This window comes from Triplophysa rosa, linkage group LG9 (assembly GCF_024868665.1).
Source record: "Triplophysa rosa linkage group LG9, Trosa_1v2, whole genome shotgun sequence".
Lineage (NCBI taxonomy): Eukaryota > Metazoa > Chordata > Actinopteri > Cypriniformes > Nemacheilidae > Triplophysa > Triplophysa rosa.
This window is the reverse complement of record NC_079898.1, coordinates 20,353,908-20,371,816: the sequence shown is the minus strand read 5'-3', so window position 1 is coordinate 20,371,816 and position 17,909 is coordinate 20,353,908. Positions and strand designations below refer to the sequence as shown.

At 38.9% G+C, this 17,909-nt stretch overlaps 1 protein-coding gene across 1 annotated transcript in view; it reads left to right on the top strand.

The window, feature by feature from the left end:
- The window catches only part of sptlc3 (serine palmitoyltransferase, long chain base subunit 3), a 28,550-nt gene extending 10,641 nt beyond the window's left edge, over positions 1-17,909 (top strand). Inside the window, exons 5-12 of the mRNA XM_057341939.1 lie at positions 1,966-2,090; positions 3,702-3,795; positions 6,140-6,245; positions 7,016-7,235; positions 9,801-9,927; positions 13,573-13,708; positions 15,679-15,808; positions 15,939-17,909. Coding sequence (XP_057197922.1) covers positions 1,966-2,090; positions 3,702-3,795; positions 6,140-6,245; positions 7,016-7,235; positions 9,801-9,927; positions 13,573-13,708; positions 15,679-15,808; positions 15,939-16,052 — 1,052 coding nt within the window. The 3' untranslated portion in view covers positions 16,053-17,909. The remainder of the gene's footprint in view (positions 1-1,965; positions 2,091-3,701; positions 3,796-6,139; positions 6,246-7,015; positions 7,236-9,800; positions 9,928-13,572; positions 13,709-15,678; positions 15,809-15,938) is intronic.

Below are 17,909 nucleotides of genomic sequence, written 5' to 3'. Positions count from 1 at the left end.
CAACCAACGGGTCACTCCACAGCTCACCCCTCCCTTTCAAAGCACAACGGCGGCTGACACGGCTAAGATGTCGTCAAGTTTCCGCTTCTTTTATGAAGGAGATAATGTATTTACGAAACGCACTTTGTAGCAGTTTGTCCGTTTAGGGCTACTGTAGAAACAACATGGCGAATTCCATGTAAGGGGACCCGAAGTGTATGTACACACTGAACAAAATTATAAACGCAACACTTTTGTTTTTGCCCCCATTTTTCATGAGCTGAACTCAAAGATCTAAGGCTTTTTCTATGTACACAAAAGGCCTATTTCTCTCAAATGTTGTTCACAAATCTGTGTTAGTGAGCACTTCTCCTTTGCCGAGATAATCCGTCCACCTCACAGGTGTGGCATATCAAGATGCTAATTAGACAGCATGATTATTGCACAGGTGTGCCTTAGGCTGGCCACAATAAAAGGCCACTCTAAAGTGTGCAGTTTTATCACACAGCACAATGCCTCAGATGTCGCAAGTTTTGAGGGAGCATGCAATTGGCATGCTGACTGCAGGAATGTCCACCAGAGCTGTTGCCCGTGAATTGAATGTTCATTTCTCTACCATAAGCCATCTCCAAAGGCGTTTCAGAGAATTTGGCAGTACATCCAACCGGCCTCACAACCGCAGACCACGTGTAAACACACCAGCCCAGGACCTCCACATCCAGCATCTACACCTCCAAGATTGTCTGAGACCAGCCAACCGGACAGCTGCTGCAGCAACGATCGGTTTGCATAACCAAAGAATTTCTGCACAAACTGTCAGAAACCGTCTCAGGGAAGCTCATCTGACTTGACTGCAGTTCGTCGTCGTAACCGACTTGAGTGGGCGAATGCTCACATTCTATGGCGTCTGTCACTTTGGAGAGGTGTTCTTTTCACGGATGAATCCCGGTTTTCACTGTACAGGGCAGATGGCAGACAGCGTGTATGACGTCGTGTGGGTGAGCCATAACCCTAACTCAGCCATTGAAGAGGAGTGGACCAACATTCCGCAGGCCACAATCAACAACCTGCTCAACTCTATGCGAAGGAGATTGTGTGTTGCACTGCGTGAGGCAAATGGTGGTCACACCAGATACTGATTGGTTTTCAGACCCCCGGACCCCCCAATACAGTAAAACTGCACATTTTAGAGTGGCCATTTATTGTGGCCAGCCTAAGGCACACCTGTGCAATAATCATGCTGTCTAATCAGCATCTTGATATGCCACACCTGTGAGGTGGACGGATTATCTCGGCAAAGGAGACGTGCTCTCTAACACAGATTTAGACAGATTTGTGAACAATATTTGAGAGAAATAGGCCTTTTGTGTACATAGAAAAAGTCTTAGATCTTTGAGTTCAGCTCAAAATGGGGGCAAAAAAAAGTGTTGCATTTATAATTTTATTCAGTGTAGATATAAATAGCTCATTCTAAGGCAATGAAAACATGAACAACGCTACATCGTGTAAGGTTTTTATACACCTCTGAAGACATAGTTATGTATATTATATTGCATTTCTGTCAATAGATACTTCTTAATCTTTCATATAGCACATTTAACATTAAAACGGTCTTTATGTATTTCCCCGTTTGGCAATAACGAGATCTGAGTTATTTTGGCTCTGTTTAAGCTCTTTCGTTATCTGATCATAAGTGGTCAGGTGAGATAAATTACAGATAATACCTGGTAGTACAATGTGTCTTGAATGTATCTAATTTGTGATCTTTGATTTTGTGATTACACACTACGTCAATGGGTCACTCCACGCATTGTTTCTGATATACTTCAAAATTTTGTTCGTACTTAAATATGCAGTTCTATATGCATACTGTGCAGTGACACAGATCGTCCAAAGGACATGCACGTAATGTTTATATCAGGCATATGGAACATTTCCAGATTTTCTGTTTATGTTCTTTCTTGATTGTTTTTTTATGTGTTATAGCCAACCTCACTGTTCATAAGACACTGGAGCAACTTGTGGCGGAGTTCTTGGGAGTGGAGTCTGCCATGTCTTTCGGAATGGGATTCGCCACCAATTCCATGAACATACCTGCGCTAGTGGGAAAGGTTAGCGTTTAAACATTAATCCCTGTCGGTGGCGGTGCCTCTTTATTTTTACATATGTCTGATGTTTCTTACGTATATCCGTTAAAGTCAGCACAGAAGTGTACTATTAATTAATTATTTCTGGCTGCCTTCCATTAATTGCTGCAATAAACATAAATAACACAGTGAACCAACACACAATACGACCCCTCATTAAAAGTAATCTCAAACAGTAAACAGTTGAGAAATGACAGTGATTGTTTATGGTATCTCATTTGGGTGTTTATATGGGGCCCAATGATGTTGTCATCATAACCAGCTCAGATGAGAAGACATCAGGATCTGGAGAATGTAGTTGACGGGTGGGGCGTGGTGTTAGGGAGGGGTGTTTGTCCTCAAGAAAACCGCCCTGAATCTAGATAATGTAGCCTTAAAGGTATTTCTTATGCATTTCTTCAGGTTTAAGAATTCCAAAGTAAATGCAAAGTGACAGCAGCTGTTATTATTAGATCAGGCCATGCATGCCAAAGGCCAAGGTCTTCACCTATTGGTACATCATCATCAATCCCGCCCATCCAGTTCAAATCACGAGATCTTCCCTTACTCTGATTGTAAAAGCGTCTCTTTGTCTGTCAATAACAGGCTTAGGGAGTAACTATCTCAAAGTAGAAATGTGACTAACTAAACTGCATTTTGCAATAGCCTGACAGTAGAGCAGATTTTTACAATAGCTTGTTTTCAGCTGTTTAGACAGACCAACGGTTTAAAAACAGTCAAGAACGTATCTTGTATGGCCTGTGGTTACTATCGAATAAAGCATCAATTGTAGAAACATAACTCGAGAAGGGGGACATCTTTGTATTTGGGACCCTCAAAATCTCCTTGTTTTACTATAAAATAATAATGCAACATTGGTGAATTCCTGCTTCGTACTAGGGCTGTCACGATTATTAAATAATCGTCTCATAGCGATTGTTTGACCTCATCGAAATGGTTTCAGATCATCGCAATTATTGCACATCTCTATAGAAGACACTAGGGGGAGCTGTAGTGCATCTGCATATTGCATATTTTAGTGTATATATTGTAACTAAAGCATGGTAATACTTGTAAAATGTGCCACCACAACACAACACAAAAAAACTAAAGCATATACCATAAAAATAACCTGCAGTACAATTTAAAATTATTTCAGTGTGAAAACCAGTCTACCAAAATCTCATTAACATAGAAGTAAACTTTTATTGTAGTCTTTCTTGCAAGTGAGAAAAAAACAGACTAGAAGCTTTTCTATGACTGACAGCATTTTAATGGTGGCTTCAATTCACTCCTGATCAATTTACTTCATTTACAAGTATTTTGACAGGTAAAAGCCTAAACCTTAAGTATGACGACCCAATTTTTTCCTATGTATTTCCAAGAAAAAGAACATAGTCTTTATATTCAGAACAATATGGTCGTTTCAAAGCTGAATAAAAAATGTATGAGAATTAAAAGTCAAAGCTCTAAAACAGACAATTAATCGTCATAATCGCAATGATTTATTAGACAATTAATCATCAGCCAAATTTCATAATCGTGACAACCCTACTTCGTACCCAGAATTGCACGGTAACACTTGTCTGTTTCCAGGGCTGTCTCATTCTGAGCGATGAGCTAAATCACACCTCCCTCATCCTGGGAGCCAGGTTGTCGGGGGCAACCATTCGGGTCTTCAAACACAACAGTAAGTAGTACATACATATAAACTATTAGTTTGCCGCAGAGCGGAAGTACAGTGGGAGTTATACTGTGACCTGGTGTTTATTTGCTTACCAAATTACTGTTGGATGGAGTACATAAACCCACAACTGTTCTTTCATAGTGTCGTTTGTTAATATAGAGTCATCTTTTTCACATTGTGCAAACTAACTTTCCTGCACTGAGGCATATTTCTCGTATTCATTGGTTTTATAATAGCTGTGCTTTAGGGAGTCTATAATGGTTAATGGTATTCTTGTGTAGCTACTGAAGAACCGGTGTGCATCTTTCTCCAGAGGACAGATGAAAGTACATGATGCATAAGCCACAGAAGCTTAAATATATTCAGACAGCACCGTGTAAGATTTGGTTAGGGCTTCTTTCAGCAAACCCTAGAGTCACCACGTGCAACTGTATGACGCTTGTTTGCCACGTGCACAACTGGCAAGGGAGTTCAATGCTTTTTTAAAATAAACCTGTCTTTACCTAACTGGTGGGACCTTTGCCAATAACTGCCAAACATAAGCAACCTCGCTCCGGCATGGCTGGTTGCAATATTCAGGCAGAACCAAAGACTGGTTCAGGTGTGTTTGAACTAATGCTGCGTTCCACTCGACTCACGAATTTGGAATTTTCTACCTGGAAGAGTGCAATAAAACTGAAAATCACAACTCCGAGTTAATGATGAACATTTATGTTTTAGCAAACAGCATGAATGAGTCAAAGTTCCTATGTTGTATGTTAATAAAACCTGTTTGGTGATCATTTGCAGACAGGTGTGTAAAACACACTAAATGATCCCCTCTGTTTGTGCTGTTACTGAGCAAACGCTAGTATCAAGTTTGAAGTTTATTTGTCATGAACCAGATCTCAATGACAATTTGTATATTGGAGTGCTTTGTTTCAGGCATTCTATGAGGTAAAATGTATGTATATACATATATTTGCATGTGTTGTATTTTTGCAAGTGTAGATGCTTATTGTAACCGGTGGAAGTTGTATATGTTGGTATGTGTGCGAAGTATGCAAGTAAAGTGCAAATCCTGACTGTAAACAACATGGGATTTTGCGGTTTCATTCAAAAGCTTTACACCTCATTGTTTTGAGTAATGATCATTTCCATTTTGTACATGAAGCTTTTTTACAGTGAGTGGGTGGCCCTCTACTGCACACTGAATAGTTTGTTGTTTACAAATACAAACCAAAATCTTATGGCTCGAACTTCCAGTTTTTTATAACCAAGCTAGATTTTTCGTCTTTAAAGTGACAACATAACGCACACGTTTGGTTTAGCCAAGCATAGTTTAGACACAAACACCTTTTTTTCATTTTGAATTGAAACCTGCATGCCATTGTTTCTTGTTTATTTGTTCTTGATCTGAAAGCTTTGGCAGATCCGTGTTTAGGTGAGCCTAGTGTTTCATGGTTGCATAAAAGAATCGTCTCTATTGATAGCATAGAAGATAGAGATGCTAGCTGAAAGCAGGCCGCGTCCACCCTGGCCTTGACTGGCCTACATATATCCACCTGTTAGTAACGAGGCCACTATAATGGGAAACAATATGGAACGTTCTTTTTTGGATGGACTTTGACACTTTTTTTTATTTTTAGAGACACCAAAGAGATATCTAGTTATTTAGGGTTAAAGAGGGGAGATCAAACCTGCATTTTATGTGTGATCCCTTTTCTCCTGGAGCTGCCCACTAGATCACGACTCCAACAAAACTTGTACTATGTCTGATTTTATATAACAAATAACTGTTTAGACTTAAACGGGTGCTGTTTTGAACACTTTCCCACGCTTAGCATTTTCCTAATTGCTTTTGTCAAGATATTACTTTATCGATATGTCTCTTAAGATTAAGAACAAATTTGTTTACTATAATGAAAGAATGTAGATGAAAAGCTTCCTGCAAAATCAGATGCAGTTTAATGCTGCCATCTGTTGGCCAGTTTAAGCATTAACAGCAGTTAACATTAGTGTTTCTCTGTCTGGTCCCCAGTATTGCATATTTTAGTCCGCATCCAAAACAGATGACAGTCGCATTGCTGTCCAGATAGTTAGTAAATTTAGTCAGCTTTCATAAAGGAATGTATTGGGAAAACAGGGTTAAGACCAGCATCTAGTCAAGTCAAAAGATGTGCTTATTTCATGTTTGAAATCATTTTTAAATAGTGTAATGGTTTTAATGATTATGTAAAATAAATAAAAGTCAGGGTTTGTCAAATAATTAAATTTCTTTTTTTTTGTTTAATTAATTTTCTTTAAATATTTGATTGTGTATAAAATGATTAAATGTGTATTCAATTGATGTGTTTTGTCTTCCCAGACATGCAAAGTCTTGAAAAGATGCTGAAGGAGGCTGTTTGCTCGGGACAGCCTCGTACCCATCGCTCCTGGATGAAGATCCTCATAATGGTGGAGGGCATTTACAGGTCAGAGAACAACTCTGAGCCCACGTTTGTGAATCTTTACAATTATATTCTTTGTTTATTTAATCTGCTACAACAAATAATAGCAAAGTAAACAAATTCATAAAAATGCTGTGCATAGAGAACCTTTTAATGCAGTTTTGTTGCTAATAATGTTAATGAGCATGAAAGCCTTTGGATTTTATACTGGTGGCTCCTCTTTTGTATTCAGTGAAACACTCACGTGATGACAGATAGCAATCTTGGTTGAGCAGTCAATTTTAGACAGAATAATAGTGATGTGGAATGTCATTTATATGAGCACTGGCTGCACGATCATTTATTTATTGAGGTCAAAGTCTTCAGTCATGGTTCTGTTACCTTTTCTAGCCTTGTGAGCATCGATAACCTTTTTTGGGGTCATTTATTGCATAAATCTGTGCCGTGAAGAAAACACTGAAGGGTTACCTTGTCGGATCATATACTACATTACATTGCCTGATTCTAAGTTATTCATAAACTGGCATGTTATACAGTATGTGTTTTCCTAAATGGCTACAGATCATTTTTGGATATATTTTAAAAGTGCTGTAAGCCATTTCAGCCATGTGTGCTATTCCAGAAAGGAGTTGATAGTTATTAGAATTTAACAGTTGAAAGGTTACTGGTCATCAAAGGTTAAAGATTAACCCTATTTTAATAGTCACTGTTTGCATGTTAACATGTCATGAAACATTCTGACTTCTAACATTTTTATTAACAGATCCTAACATCTGTTCGTCTGTTTCTTTCAGTATGGAAGGTTCTTTGATCCGTCTTCCAGAAATCTTAGCACTGAAGAAAAAGTATAAGGCTTATCTGTACCTAGATGAGGCCCACAGCATCGGGGCGGTGGGGCCCACAGGTCGCGGAGTTACAGAACATTTTGGGGTAGATCCGAAAGAAGTGGACGTTCTGATGGGCACCTTCACTAAGAGCTTCGGGGCTGTTGGCGGGTACATAGCGGGCAAAAAGGTGAGGATCATGTAATAGTTTCCTGTCTGTGCCCTGCCTACAAAGCACTTTTACTGAGGTCCAGACCCGCCCGAGGTATACATAAAACTGGCCCTTTGAGCTAAAATAGGATAGGTTTTCTTAACTGTGTAGCAAAAATAATTATTTTATTAAAAGATTTAAGCACAAAGGTGTAGGGAAGTCCCTCTAATCAGTAAATTTTAAATAACTTCCAGTTTAATATACCGAAACAGCTACAAGTAAGGGGCAACTAGTAGGGGCGGTGCTATGTTTTTTTGACCAATGGCAGCCAGTCATTTGAAATTCTGTTTGGTGACACTAATGGCACAAAAATGACATGCTTTACCTTTTTTTTCAAAGCACACACATGGTCTCATTTCTTCATGTAAAGCCACATATGTTCCCCAAATGTCACTCACGCTACCTACACACCGCCTCTCTAATCTCATTACTCCATTAATACAGACCACTTCACTTCATAACCACATCACGGACATGGCAGTTGATTATAAAAGACTGAAAATGAAAGACGACAGGTTTTTTGAATTACACATGGCTCTCTGCACATGTTGTGTTATATTAGGATTTTAATAAAGTGAGAGTGTTGGCTGATAGCCAGCTCTGTTTTATGAAAAATTGCTTGTTTTCATGAGATGCCTCACAACACGCAACTTGCCTGTTATGTATAGAGCAACTTTTATTATCTTGAGAATTTGGGAAAAATGATCATTCAAATAAAAATAATCTTAATTTATAAATACCTCAGTATCTAATTTTATTACTGGTTTGTTAACATTTATAAAATTGTTAAGATTTGTCATTTGTATTCGGATGTATCTTACAAATGTTTTGATGCTCTTGGCAGCCCAGCAGCTTTTGATTTGTGTTGTTGTTTGGAAAAATCTCCAAATCCTCTCCATAAGTCGATTCTCTTTCACCCCACAAAAGCATATGCAGCAGATGTGCCGTTACAGGCAGTGTTACGAGTAATTATTTTTATATGCTCGCCTTATGAAAGTACGTAATGAACACGCTTCCTAACGGCGCGGCCATAAATAGTCCGCGGATCTTTTTGATCGTACTTGTCAACTTGGGCGTCTAAAGGAACTTCTGTTTTTGAATTCCCGAAGGTGTACTGTTTTCCTGTCAACAGGTACACAATAGAGTAAAACATATGCTCTCAGCAGCTATGAGGATATTGTACACAAGCGCAGTGGGAGGTACGCAAAGAGAACCGCCAGATGCCCCCAGCCAGGCCTCCGCTTCACAGATGTGGGTGGATTTCGGACACGTTCTCTTAACTGACTTATCTTACGCAGTTTCCACAAAGCTCCCAGGACCTAAAGCTCTGCAAATCTTAAGCTCTAAATGGAAGCAGATGTTTGGTATGGAGTCCTTTCCCCTAAAAGCCCCCTCGCCCCCATCCTCAAAGTAGAGGACACATCTGGAAGCAGAGGCCCGTTGCAGCACGAGTTGCGTCTCCTCCCCTCACCCCTCCGCAGTGGATGCAGATGTCAAAGGACAGAGATTAAAAGTTGGATACTGGCTTCTGCTCAGCAGCCTTGTAATGGATGTAGAATGAACCAGGGCTAAATCTCCAAAACCTCTGTCTTATACGAAATGTATCACCTTTGTTAAATGCAAGTTTTGATAGACTTTAGGCTGGGTGTTATAGTTGTTAGAATCAGTGAGTGGTCAGGTGTGTGCTGTGTGGTTTCCTCTCCCTCTAGTGGTATAATTTTGCTATGGACATGGCATTGAGAGCTAGAAAGGTTAGACTTTCTGAGATTCAAAAATCTCATTTTAGGAAGAGCATTACTGGAAACAGTGAATCTCTGGCCACTGTCTGAGTCACAAATCTTATTTATACAAAACCAGATATCTGATTATTTTTTCAGATCATGACATTTTGATTTGATGTGCTCTAACAGTTAAATATGTACATTCTTAATGCCAGTAGTCTATAGGGGAGCCCGTGACGTTCCCAATGGCATTTAGTTGTAGGTGTAATCTGAATAGTAGTTAGGGATAGTTTACTCAAAAATAAAAATGTTGTCGTTTTTAATTCACCCTCATGTCATTCAAAATCTGTATGTGACTCTTTTTTTCTGTAAAACACAAAAAAAGATATTTTAAGAAATGTCTCAGTGGTTCCATACAATAGAAGGCAATGGGTGGCAATGTTGTTTGGTTGGTTATCAACGTTCTTTAAAATATTTTCTTTTGTGTTCTGCAGAAGAAAGTAAGTCATACAGGTTTGAAATGACATGAGGGTTAATAAATGATGAAAGAATTAACTTTTTTTAGTGAACTATCCCTGTGTAACTATTCTGTGTAAGGTGCTTTTGCATTCTTTAAAGCATCGGTTTCATTGGAATTTGCATGGGAAAAGGATAAAAAAATCAATTTAATCCGATTATGTCCTTTTGTATTTATGTCAAATATATGGTTACAATCTTGAGAACACCCCCCTATTTTAAAGTATTGAGACTGATGGACGGTTGACCCCCATCAATATTAAATATACCATGAAATAGTAGTTAATGATGTTTTTTGTTTGTGCAGGAGCTGGTGGATTACTTGCGAAGTCATTCTCACAGTGCAATCTACGCTACGGCCATGTCGCCACCTGTTGTAGAACAGATCACCAGGGCCTTGAAATGCATCATGGGAACTGATGGCACAAGAGAAGGTTAGGAACGCAGACATCAAAAGGATTGTCCAGCCTTTATCATAAACGCACATAATCAAATCTTATTTTTAAAGAAAGTGTTGTTTCCGGGGTATATGATGCTATTTTTATTTACTTGCCTATTTGCAGAGGTGCTGAATCTTGTTGCTTGTTCTGAACTGTCCCTTATTTATTTACCCATTCCAAAATGGAGGAGTTAAACGATAAAGCTCTAGTAAAAAAAAATTTCTGACATCACCCGGTGACTTATTTTGGTATAGATATAAAATGTTGCATTAGATCATATAAAAGCTTATATAATACTGATATAATGATACACTCAAATCCGTGTGCCACAGTGATTTAACAACACATTGCTTTTTGTCATGCTCAGATCAGCCCTTACTAATGGTAAAGTCACGGTATCACATGACCAACAGTGGCTTATTGCATTATTCCAATGACTCAAGACAGTAAATTTTGCGTTCTTTTCCTGAGCACTTCTCCTGAAACATGAGGAACCAGATAAGAAGGAACATCACTTTGATTTAATCAGCACGTAAATGCACTCTGCAACAGCGTATAACTCATGGAAAACAGATTTCAATAAAGTACAGGGAAAGACATAAAGGCTCTCCAGACCTTTAGTCATGGGAAGGTCACATATTTCCAGGTATTAGGAGTCCGCAGAATGGCACCAGATGTTGTGTGGGTTTTCCCAAGATGCCTTCTGGTTTTGATATGTGTTAATCCAAATTTTGTTTTTAAGACAATGTTTTATTTTAGTTGTGCTGCTTTTAATGCCACAATCGACAGGTTCCGTTCATTAAGAGAGGTGGAACTAAATGAACAAAACATTAATGGAAAAGCAATGACCAATGACCACTAAAAGGATAAAAACATGTATTGTTCCTAACTAATGTTCCAGTATAGAGGTCATTAACCACCTAACTATTTCTAAGGAAATGTATGACGCAAACAATTTTTTGCTTCTGTTGGATAAGTAGTGGCACATTGTGAGATCTACTGTATATCTGACTCCAACGAGTGTCATTACTGGCACAATGTACATTGTGTAGGGTGAGTCACACTGTTTTGAGAGTTCAAAGTGCTCCACCAATTCCCAAAGTCAATGCTGGATTTACTACACAATAATCTGTAAAGAATCTACCACATCTAAACTTTTACCGCATCCATGACAAATGATTTGGTTTGAGCTTCACCTGCTGCATGTAGCGTCGGCCAGCGTTTAGTTCTTTTGAACCGTTTCTAATGTAATGAAGTTTAACAGGGGTTGTGTTCAGCTCAAGACTTTTGTGCTTGGCTTTACAGCACACCTCTTCTTCAAATACCTGCTAGTACAGGTAATTATATGCAAACATGCTGTTGTTTTCCAAAACCTCAAGCCATGATGCCAGACTATGAGACAGACCTGGCTGTGCCCCCAGTGCTGCATGAGTCACACGATTAAAACACAGGAGGGAGAGTTTCAAGGTATTTAATCGAGACTAAACATAGAAAAGTAAAGTATGCTGCTTAAGATATTGACACTTCTTGAATGATTTTAGCTGGTAGAATGTGAGAGTCTTACCCGCCAAGCTAACATGACCCCATGGCCTCATGCGTATCTGAGTCCATGCTTTTTAGTTCACCCCCCGTCTCCAAATGTGTGCCAAATCCACTGTATCCTATTTACAAGCCAAGAGTCTCCTGGCATAGAAAGAAATTTGTCTACTATTTAGCCTGACAAAACAAAACCAGCTGGTACTGCTTTATAAGGTGTTTTTAAGACCGAAGAGAAATGGGCATCAGAATGTCACATAAAAGGGACATTTTACCCAAAAATAAAAATTCTGTCATCATTTACTCATCCTAAATTTGTTCCAAATCTGTATAAATTTCTTTGTTTGAAAGATATTTGGAAGAATGCTTGCTTGTAACCAAACAGTTCTTGGCCACCATTGACTACCATAGGAATAATTACAATGGTTGTCAAAAGTGCCCCAGAACTGTTTTCTTTCCTACATTCTTCAAAATATCTTATTTTGTGATCAACAGAACAAACCATTTCTACCATGGTAGTCAGTGGAACTGTTTCTTTAATGTTTTGCCGCATTTAATGAAAACGGTACATGTTGGTATCTGATGCTTTTTTAATCTTTAGTGGAAGATTTCAATAAGGACATTTCCTTATTGTAAAACTTCAATATTGAATATTATTGTATATATAGAGTATATCTATATTATTTAAGTGCATTCATTTAATGTTTACTTTTACAAAATGACAAAATAAAACGATTTTATGCATATTCCACGTATTTGGTAACATTGTGGCACAAATTGCAAATCCTAAAAATGTATAGAAATTTGTCAATTTGTTAAAAAAGATAAATGTGTTATTAAGAGCTTCAGTTTCTATTTAGTGTCTTATTGGTAAAAAGTGCTTGTTACTGTTTTCTTGGTTTTGTTTGTTACTATGTTTTTGGTTATTTTTATGAATGAGTAACTCACGTAACTACTTAATGGTCTAAATGAGGGGCTATTAAAAGGCTGATCCTGGGATTTGAACAGCAGAGCAGATGATGTCATTTCCCCTTTACTCATTTGGGCCTCTTTCCTAGACTTTACCAATAGAGACGATCATAGTGTAGAACAACAGACAGCATATATTCTACAGGAAACTCATGTTCATTGTAAACAAATCTGCTTACAAATAATATACCAAAGGAAAATAAAAATACTTGTTATCTATAGGGTCTAGTGTTCTAGTTATCGGATGTTTGTGTGAGCAGTAACTGCTGGTGGTATGGCATTATGCCACTACACTATGTTGCAATTGCTTGGCCGTTTTCCCAGTGTCTTCAACTATATTTGGTAAAACAACTATGCGACTTACAGGCAAACAGTGAACAAAAAAACAAGAAATGGACTGATGTTTGTGCCAGCTGTTTTAGGGACAAGTTTGTAGACATATTTGTTCTATGGTTTGCAGGCACTGCTTGACATGGTCTGTTTAACGTTTGTGCTACCGCGGAGTGGGCACAGAGTCTCAAAATGCTACAAATGACTGTAGAATTGCTGTGAAACTGACAGCAACACATTTTCTTTAAACAGTACACATACAGTACTGTATTTTTTTGTACTGTAAGTTACATTGATAGCAATTTCTTTTTTTGCCAAAAGCTTTCATAAGTACTATTAGCCTTTACAAATGTAAGACAACAGATGTATTACGATTGAGATCCCCTTTGCACACTTGAACATTGAACATGACAGACAGTATAAAGTTGCATGACCACTTAAATGATGTTTTATTGCTTTAAAAACTGGTGACCTCTATGTATGGCAATGTATCCTAATTTTTTAATTTTATTTATTTCTGAGATGTAAATAATATGCTTATACCATTTATCTTGGTGCATCTACTGTAACCGACACTTTCATAACCTGCAACGCTCTGATCCAGAAGGGGAAAAATATCCTTCAAGTACAGTCCCAATGGAGAAGCCCTTTCAGATTATTTGCACTGCTCCTTTCGGCCTACGGTTGCTCCATTGTAAATCATGACCTTTACTTTATTGTAGGCTCCCATTTTATGTCTCTCCTTTTCCAATAAAAGCTAACAAATTCTACTCGATGACATTTCTATCTGCGTCTCCCCCGCAGGCCAGCGTAGAGTTCAGCAGCTGGCTGAGAACACGCGCTACTTCAGATCTCGGCTTAAGGAGATGGGCTTCATCATTTACGGCAACCAGCACTCTCCCGTGGTACCGCTGCTGCTGTATCTGCCGGGGAAAGTTGGGTAAGCAGATTGCCAGCGTTATTAAAGCTTCTTTCCTGTATGTAACAGATTCAATTCCTAGGGTATGCACGTACTAATAAATGAATAAGATGTACACAAATGTATTTAAATATGTAATCCGATTATAAAAATCTTAAAAAGTGCCAGTGTAGCAACAGCATCTCTCAGCATTCATTTACCGAAAAACCTCTTTAGTGTGTTTTAAAAACCCAAGCTTAGATCTGTGGGCCAAAGACAAAGTTTCTTTGTAAGCTTTGTTCACGTCTGTGCGTCTTTGTGAAGGACAGTTTCCACAGTCTGGACACTATAGTAATCCCCCTTTGAACTTGTGAACCTGGCCACATCTCGGACTGCCAATAAAACCACAATGCCAGGCTTACATGGGGCTACAAAGGTGATGGCTTTGAATGCCATGTGGAAAACGCGCCGACCGCTTAAGGACGCCCCAACAAAAGCCGCAGTCATCTCCACTGGTCACTCCAAAGGCCACGCTGTCTTTTCAACAGGACGTTGGAGCGCGGCCATCTTGGATGCTCGGGTTGATCCATGAATCAGCGGTGAAGAAAAAACAAGGGAGGCAGAAAGAAAACATGACATGCGAGAGGCTCATCACCGCACAGGCGTTTTCAGACTCCTCCAAAGATAACAGCTTCCTGGCACGGCAACAAAGACCACGGCAGCTGTGAAGCCTTTTAAATCCAGCTTTCACTCTCCGCCGCCGCTCTGTTCTCTCGTTGCTGTCTTCTCAGCTGACAAAGCAGAGGTCTTCTCTTCGTCGTCTCGCTCTCAATGCTTTCCTCCTCTATTATTCCTTTCCCTTTGCCCGTCTCTCCCTGTCAATGCTCTTTTTTTCTCTGTCGTTTTGGCTAATGCAAATGACAGTCCAGCTGTGCAGTTTAGGATGAATTTCCCTTCACTCAGAGGGTGAGGGAGAGGTAACAGACAGCAGAATCTCGACAGCTTTACCCCACAAAATGTCTTTACTCGGAGCTCTAGAACGGTATAAGACAGCAGGCAATGATTGATCTCCTGCATGGTGGTATCTGATCACGGTCTGTTTGTTCTGTCTGTTGAGAAGAGTGACACGTTAAAAGCGTTGACAACTTTTGGAAACTTGAAAGCTGATTTGCTAGCGATTGTTTTTAAGGTTTAACAGGGATTAAAATGATTTGTGTATTACTGATTTTTTGGTTGTATTGAGTTGAGAAATTATTTGAGAATACCTTTTAAATGCCTGTAAATTCCACCTTTTTATTACATTACATTTACATTTATGCATTTGTCAGACGCTTTTATCCAAAGCGACTTGCATTGCATTGTACTATACATTTTGTTTCTGACTATGTGCAATCCCCTGGGATCGAACCCATGACCTTGGCGTTGCTAGCGCTATGCTCTAACCACTGAGCCACAGGAAAGCTTTTTGAAAAAGTAGTGTTAAGAGTTTCACATAAAAATGATAACGCACAAAACAGAACATTAGAAACAACATTATATTAATCGGTTTTGAATACGTGTATATTTCTTTATATTTAAAGGTCCAGTGTGTAATTTTTTGGAGGATCTATTGACAGAAATGCAATATAATATACATAACGATGTCTTCAGAGGTGTATAAAGAACTTACATAATGAAGCATTATGTAGCACTATTTCTATCTACATACACCGCAGGTCCCCATGCATGGAATTCACCATGTTGTTTCTACAGTAGCCCTAAACGGACAAACTACTCTACTGAGCGTGTTTCGTAAATACATAATCTCCTTCGGCAAAGAAGTTAAAACGCAACGATCTTATGCATCACGCGCCATAGTGCTTTAAAAGGGAGGGGTGGGCCGTTGTTTGCAATTCACAAAAACTCGCTAAATTTTATACACTGGGCCTTTAATGGGTTTTTATTTTATGCATCATCCCAGAATTCTGTAATTTACCCCCAAATCTTGACACAAACTAACTGTCTACTTACAGGGCATTCTCACGGGCCATGTTGGAGAGGAAGATTGGTGTTGTAGTCGTAGGTTTCCCAGCTACACCCATCACAGAGGCCAGGGCTCGTTTCTGTGTGTCTGCCGCCCACACCAGAGAAATGCTTGACAAGGTAATAAACTACAATCTGTTGATTCCAAAACCATAAATCGTGAGAAATAAAAATCTTTGACTCTTTTCACTGATCTGTATGGGTGTACATTTGAAGAACATTTTTCTCTTTAAACTCTGTCTCCTTCTAGGTTCTCCAGAGTCTTGATGAACTTGGAGACAGCATCAGATTGAAGTTCTCTCGTCGCAGATGTCCTGTTCGGCCACAGGTGTGCAATGAAACAGACTTTGAACTGGACAGCTGATCATTGACCGTGAGAGCATTCGCTCACTCGCTGCTTCAGTAACCTCAGTGAGAATGAGTTTTGAGAGTTTAAAGTGCCTTGCTATTCGACCAAAAAACAGTTCTTCTCTTCCAAAAAATGTGTTCAGTGTTCGTATTAGCTTTTAAACAATGCACGGACGGACAGGAGACGTTATGCTTTTTCTAGCATGCACAACTCCCAGCTTGGTCGCCAGTTCGAATCCCACTCCGAGTGGGTCATGTGGAACTGGTTACAATTACACATTTTACATGTATATATTGTAAACTTGAATTGCTTTTTTTAACTGCTCTTTCGCATATTTGTGAAGTTGTATGGTAAATTATCTTTTCTCAGGGGATTGTGGTAATAAGGAGGGACCGTGACGGCTGTGTTTGCAGAACGTTTATCAAAAGCTGCTCTAAATATATCAAACAATTAACTTGCTTAACACTGACCTACATCAGAAGTCTAGCTGCGGATAAGAAAAACCTTGAAGTGGCACTATTTTTTATCCTGCTGCTAAGATGGACTGATGAAAGACTTTGCTGGTTTATCCAGAAGTTCGTTGATTGAAAGAGATAGGACAAGGCCAAACGTCTGAGACCCAAGCACACTCGCAGTCATTTAACATTGTGGTATTGCATCTTTCAAATCCCAATAGACTCACAGGCATTTATTTGAATTTCATGTGCACGAAACTACTGATTCCAAAATAAATCTGCAGAAACATTTATGAACTGATTGTTAAAAACAAATATTTGCTTGAAAAGTTTAAGTGTTTTGTGTATTTGTGTTAGCACATTTTTGGCATGGTGCGGCTGCTCATTTGAAGGATAATCATTTTGTGTTTTTACTTTGTGGTCATTTTTTCATGATTGATGATAAAATTGACAAGATTTAAATGGAACAATTTAAAGCGGAACCGTATGTCATAAAGGGATAGTTCACCAAAATATGAAGATTCTGTCGTCATTACACATACTCTAGTCATTTCAAACCTGTAACTTACTTTCTTCTCCAGGTCACAAAATAAGATATTTTGAAAAATGTAGGTACAGTGTGAACAAGGGTGGTACCCATTCACTTCTATTGTATAAACACAAAACCATTGCAAGTCAATGGTCGTCTCATTTGTGTTCTGCAGAAGAAAGACAAGAGGGTGAGTAAATGATGACAGTTGAAGTTTCATTTTTGGATGAACTATCCCTAAGCAACCACCAGAAAACCAGAGTTACTGCAAGGCATAGCACCAATGAAGTTGTGGCAAGCTTTGTGGACATTTGCATGTATGAGCAAACACCACTTTGATCAAGCTTTTCTACAATTTAAAATAGTATCTATAGAAAACATAGCACCTGACTAAATAAAGTAATAACCGCTGACTTCAATTTGCTGTACAAAACGTTTGTTCTAAGGATGAAAAGTGGTGTCTGCACACGTCCTACCAAACTACCATCTTTGCTTTGAATAAGCAAGAAAAAACTTAATTGTCACTTTTGAAAGAGACCCAAAAGCGCTGTCTGAAGCTGGGGCTAAACATGCCAGCTATTTTGCACGAGGGCCAATATTCACCTTAACCTAGCAATTAGTATAGAGATGCACATTCCGCAGATGTGGGGTAATGACTTGATTAACGCAGGGGGGGATAAAGACAGATAGTAAACGCTGCAGACAGATGAGCTCTAGTCTGCACTTGTTGCACTAGTGTTTGAAGCAATGTTTATGTTATTTCAAGAATACCAACACCATAGTGATGAAGATTTCCCAGGACTGAGGAACTTAAGGGCAAGACTTGTTGGATGTTGTGTGCCATTTTAGGCATGCACTCGAGCTAATGGGAGCTAATAAAAGAAAGTT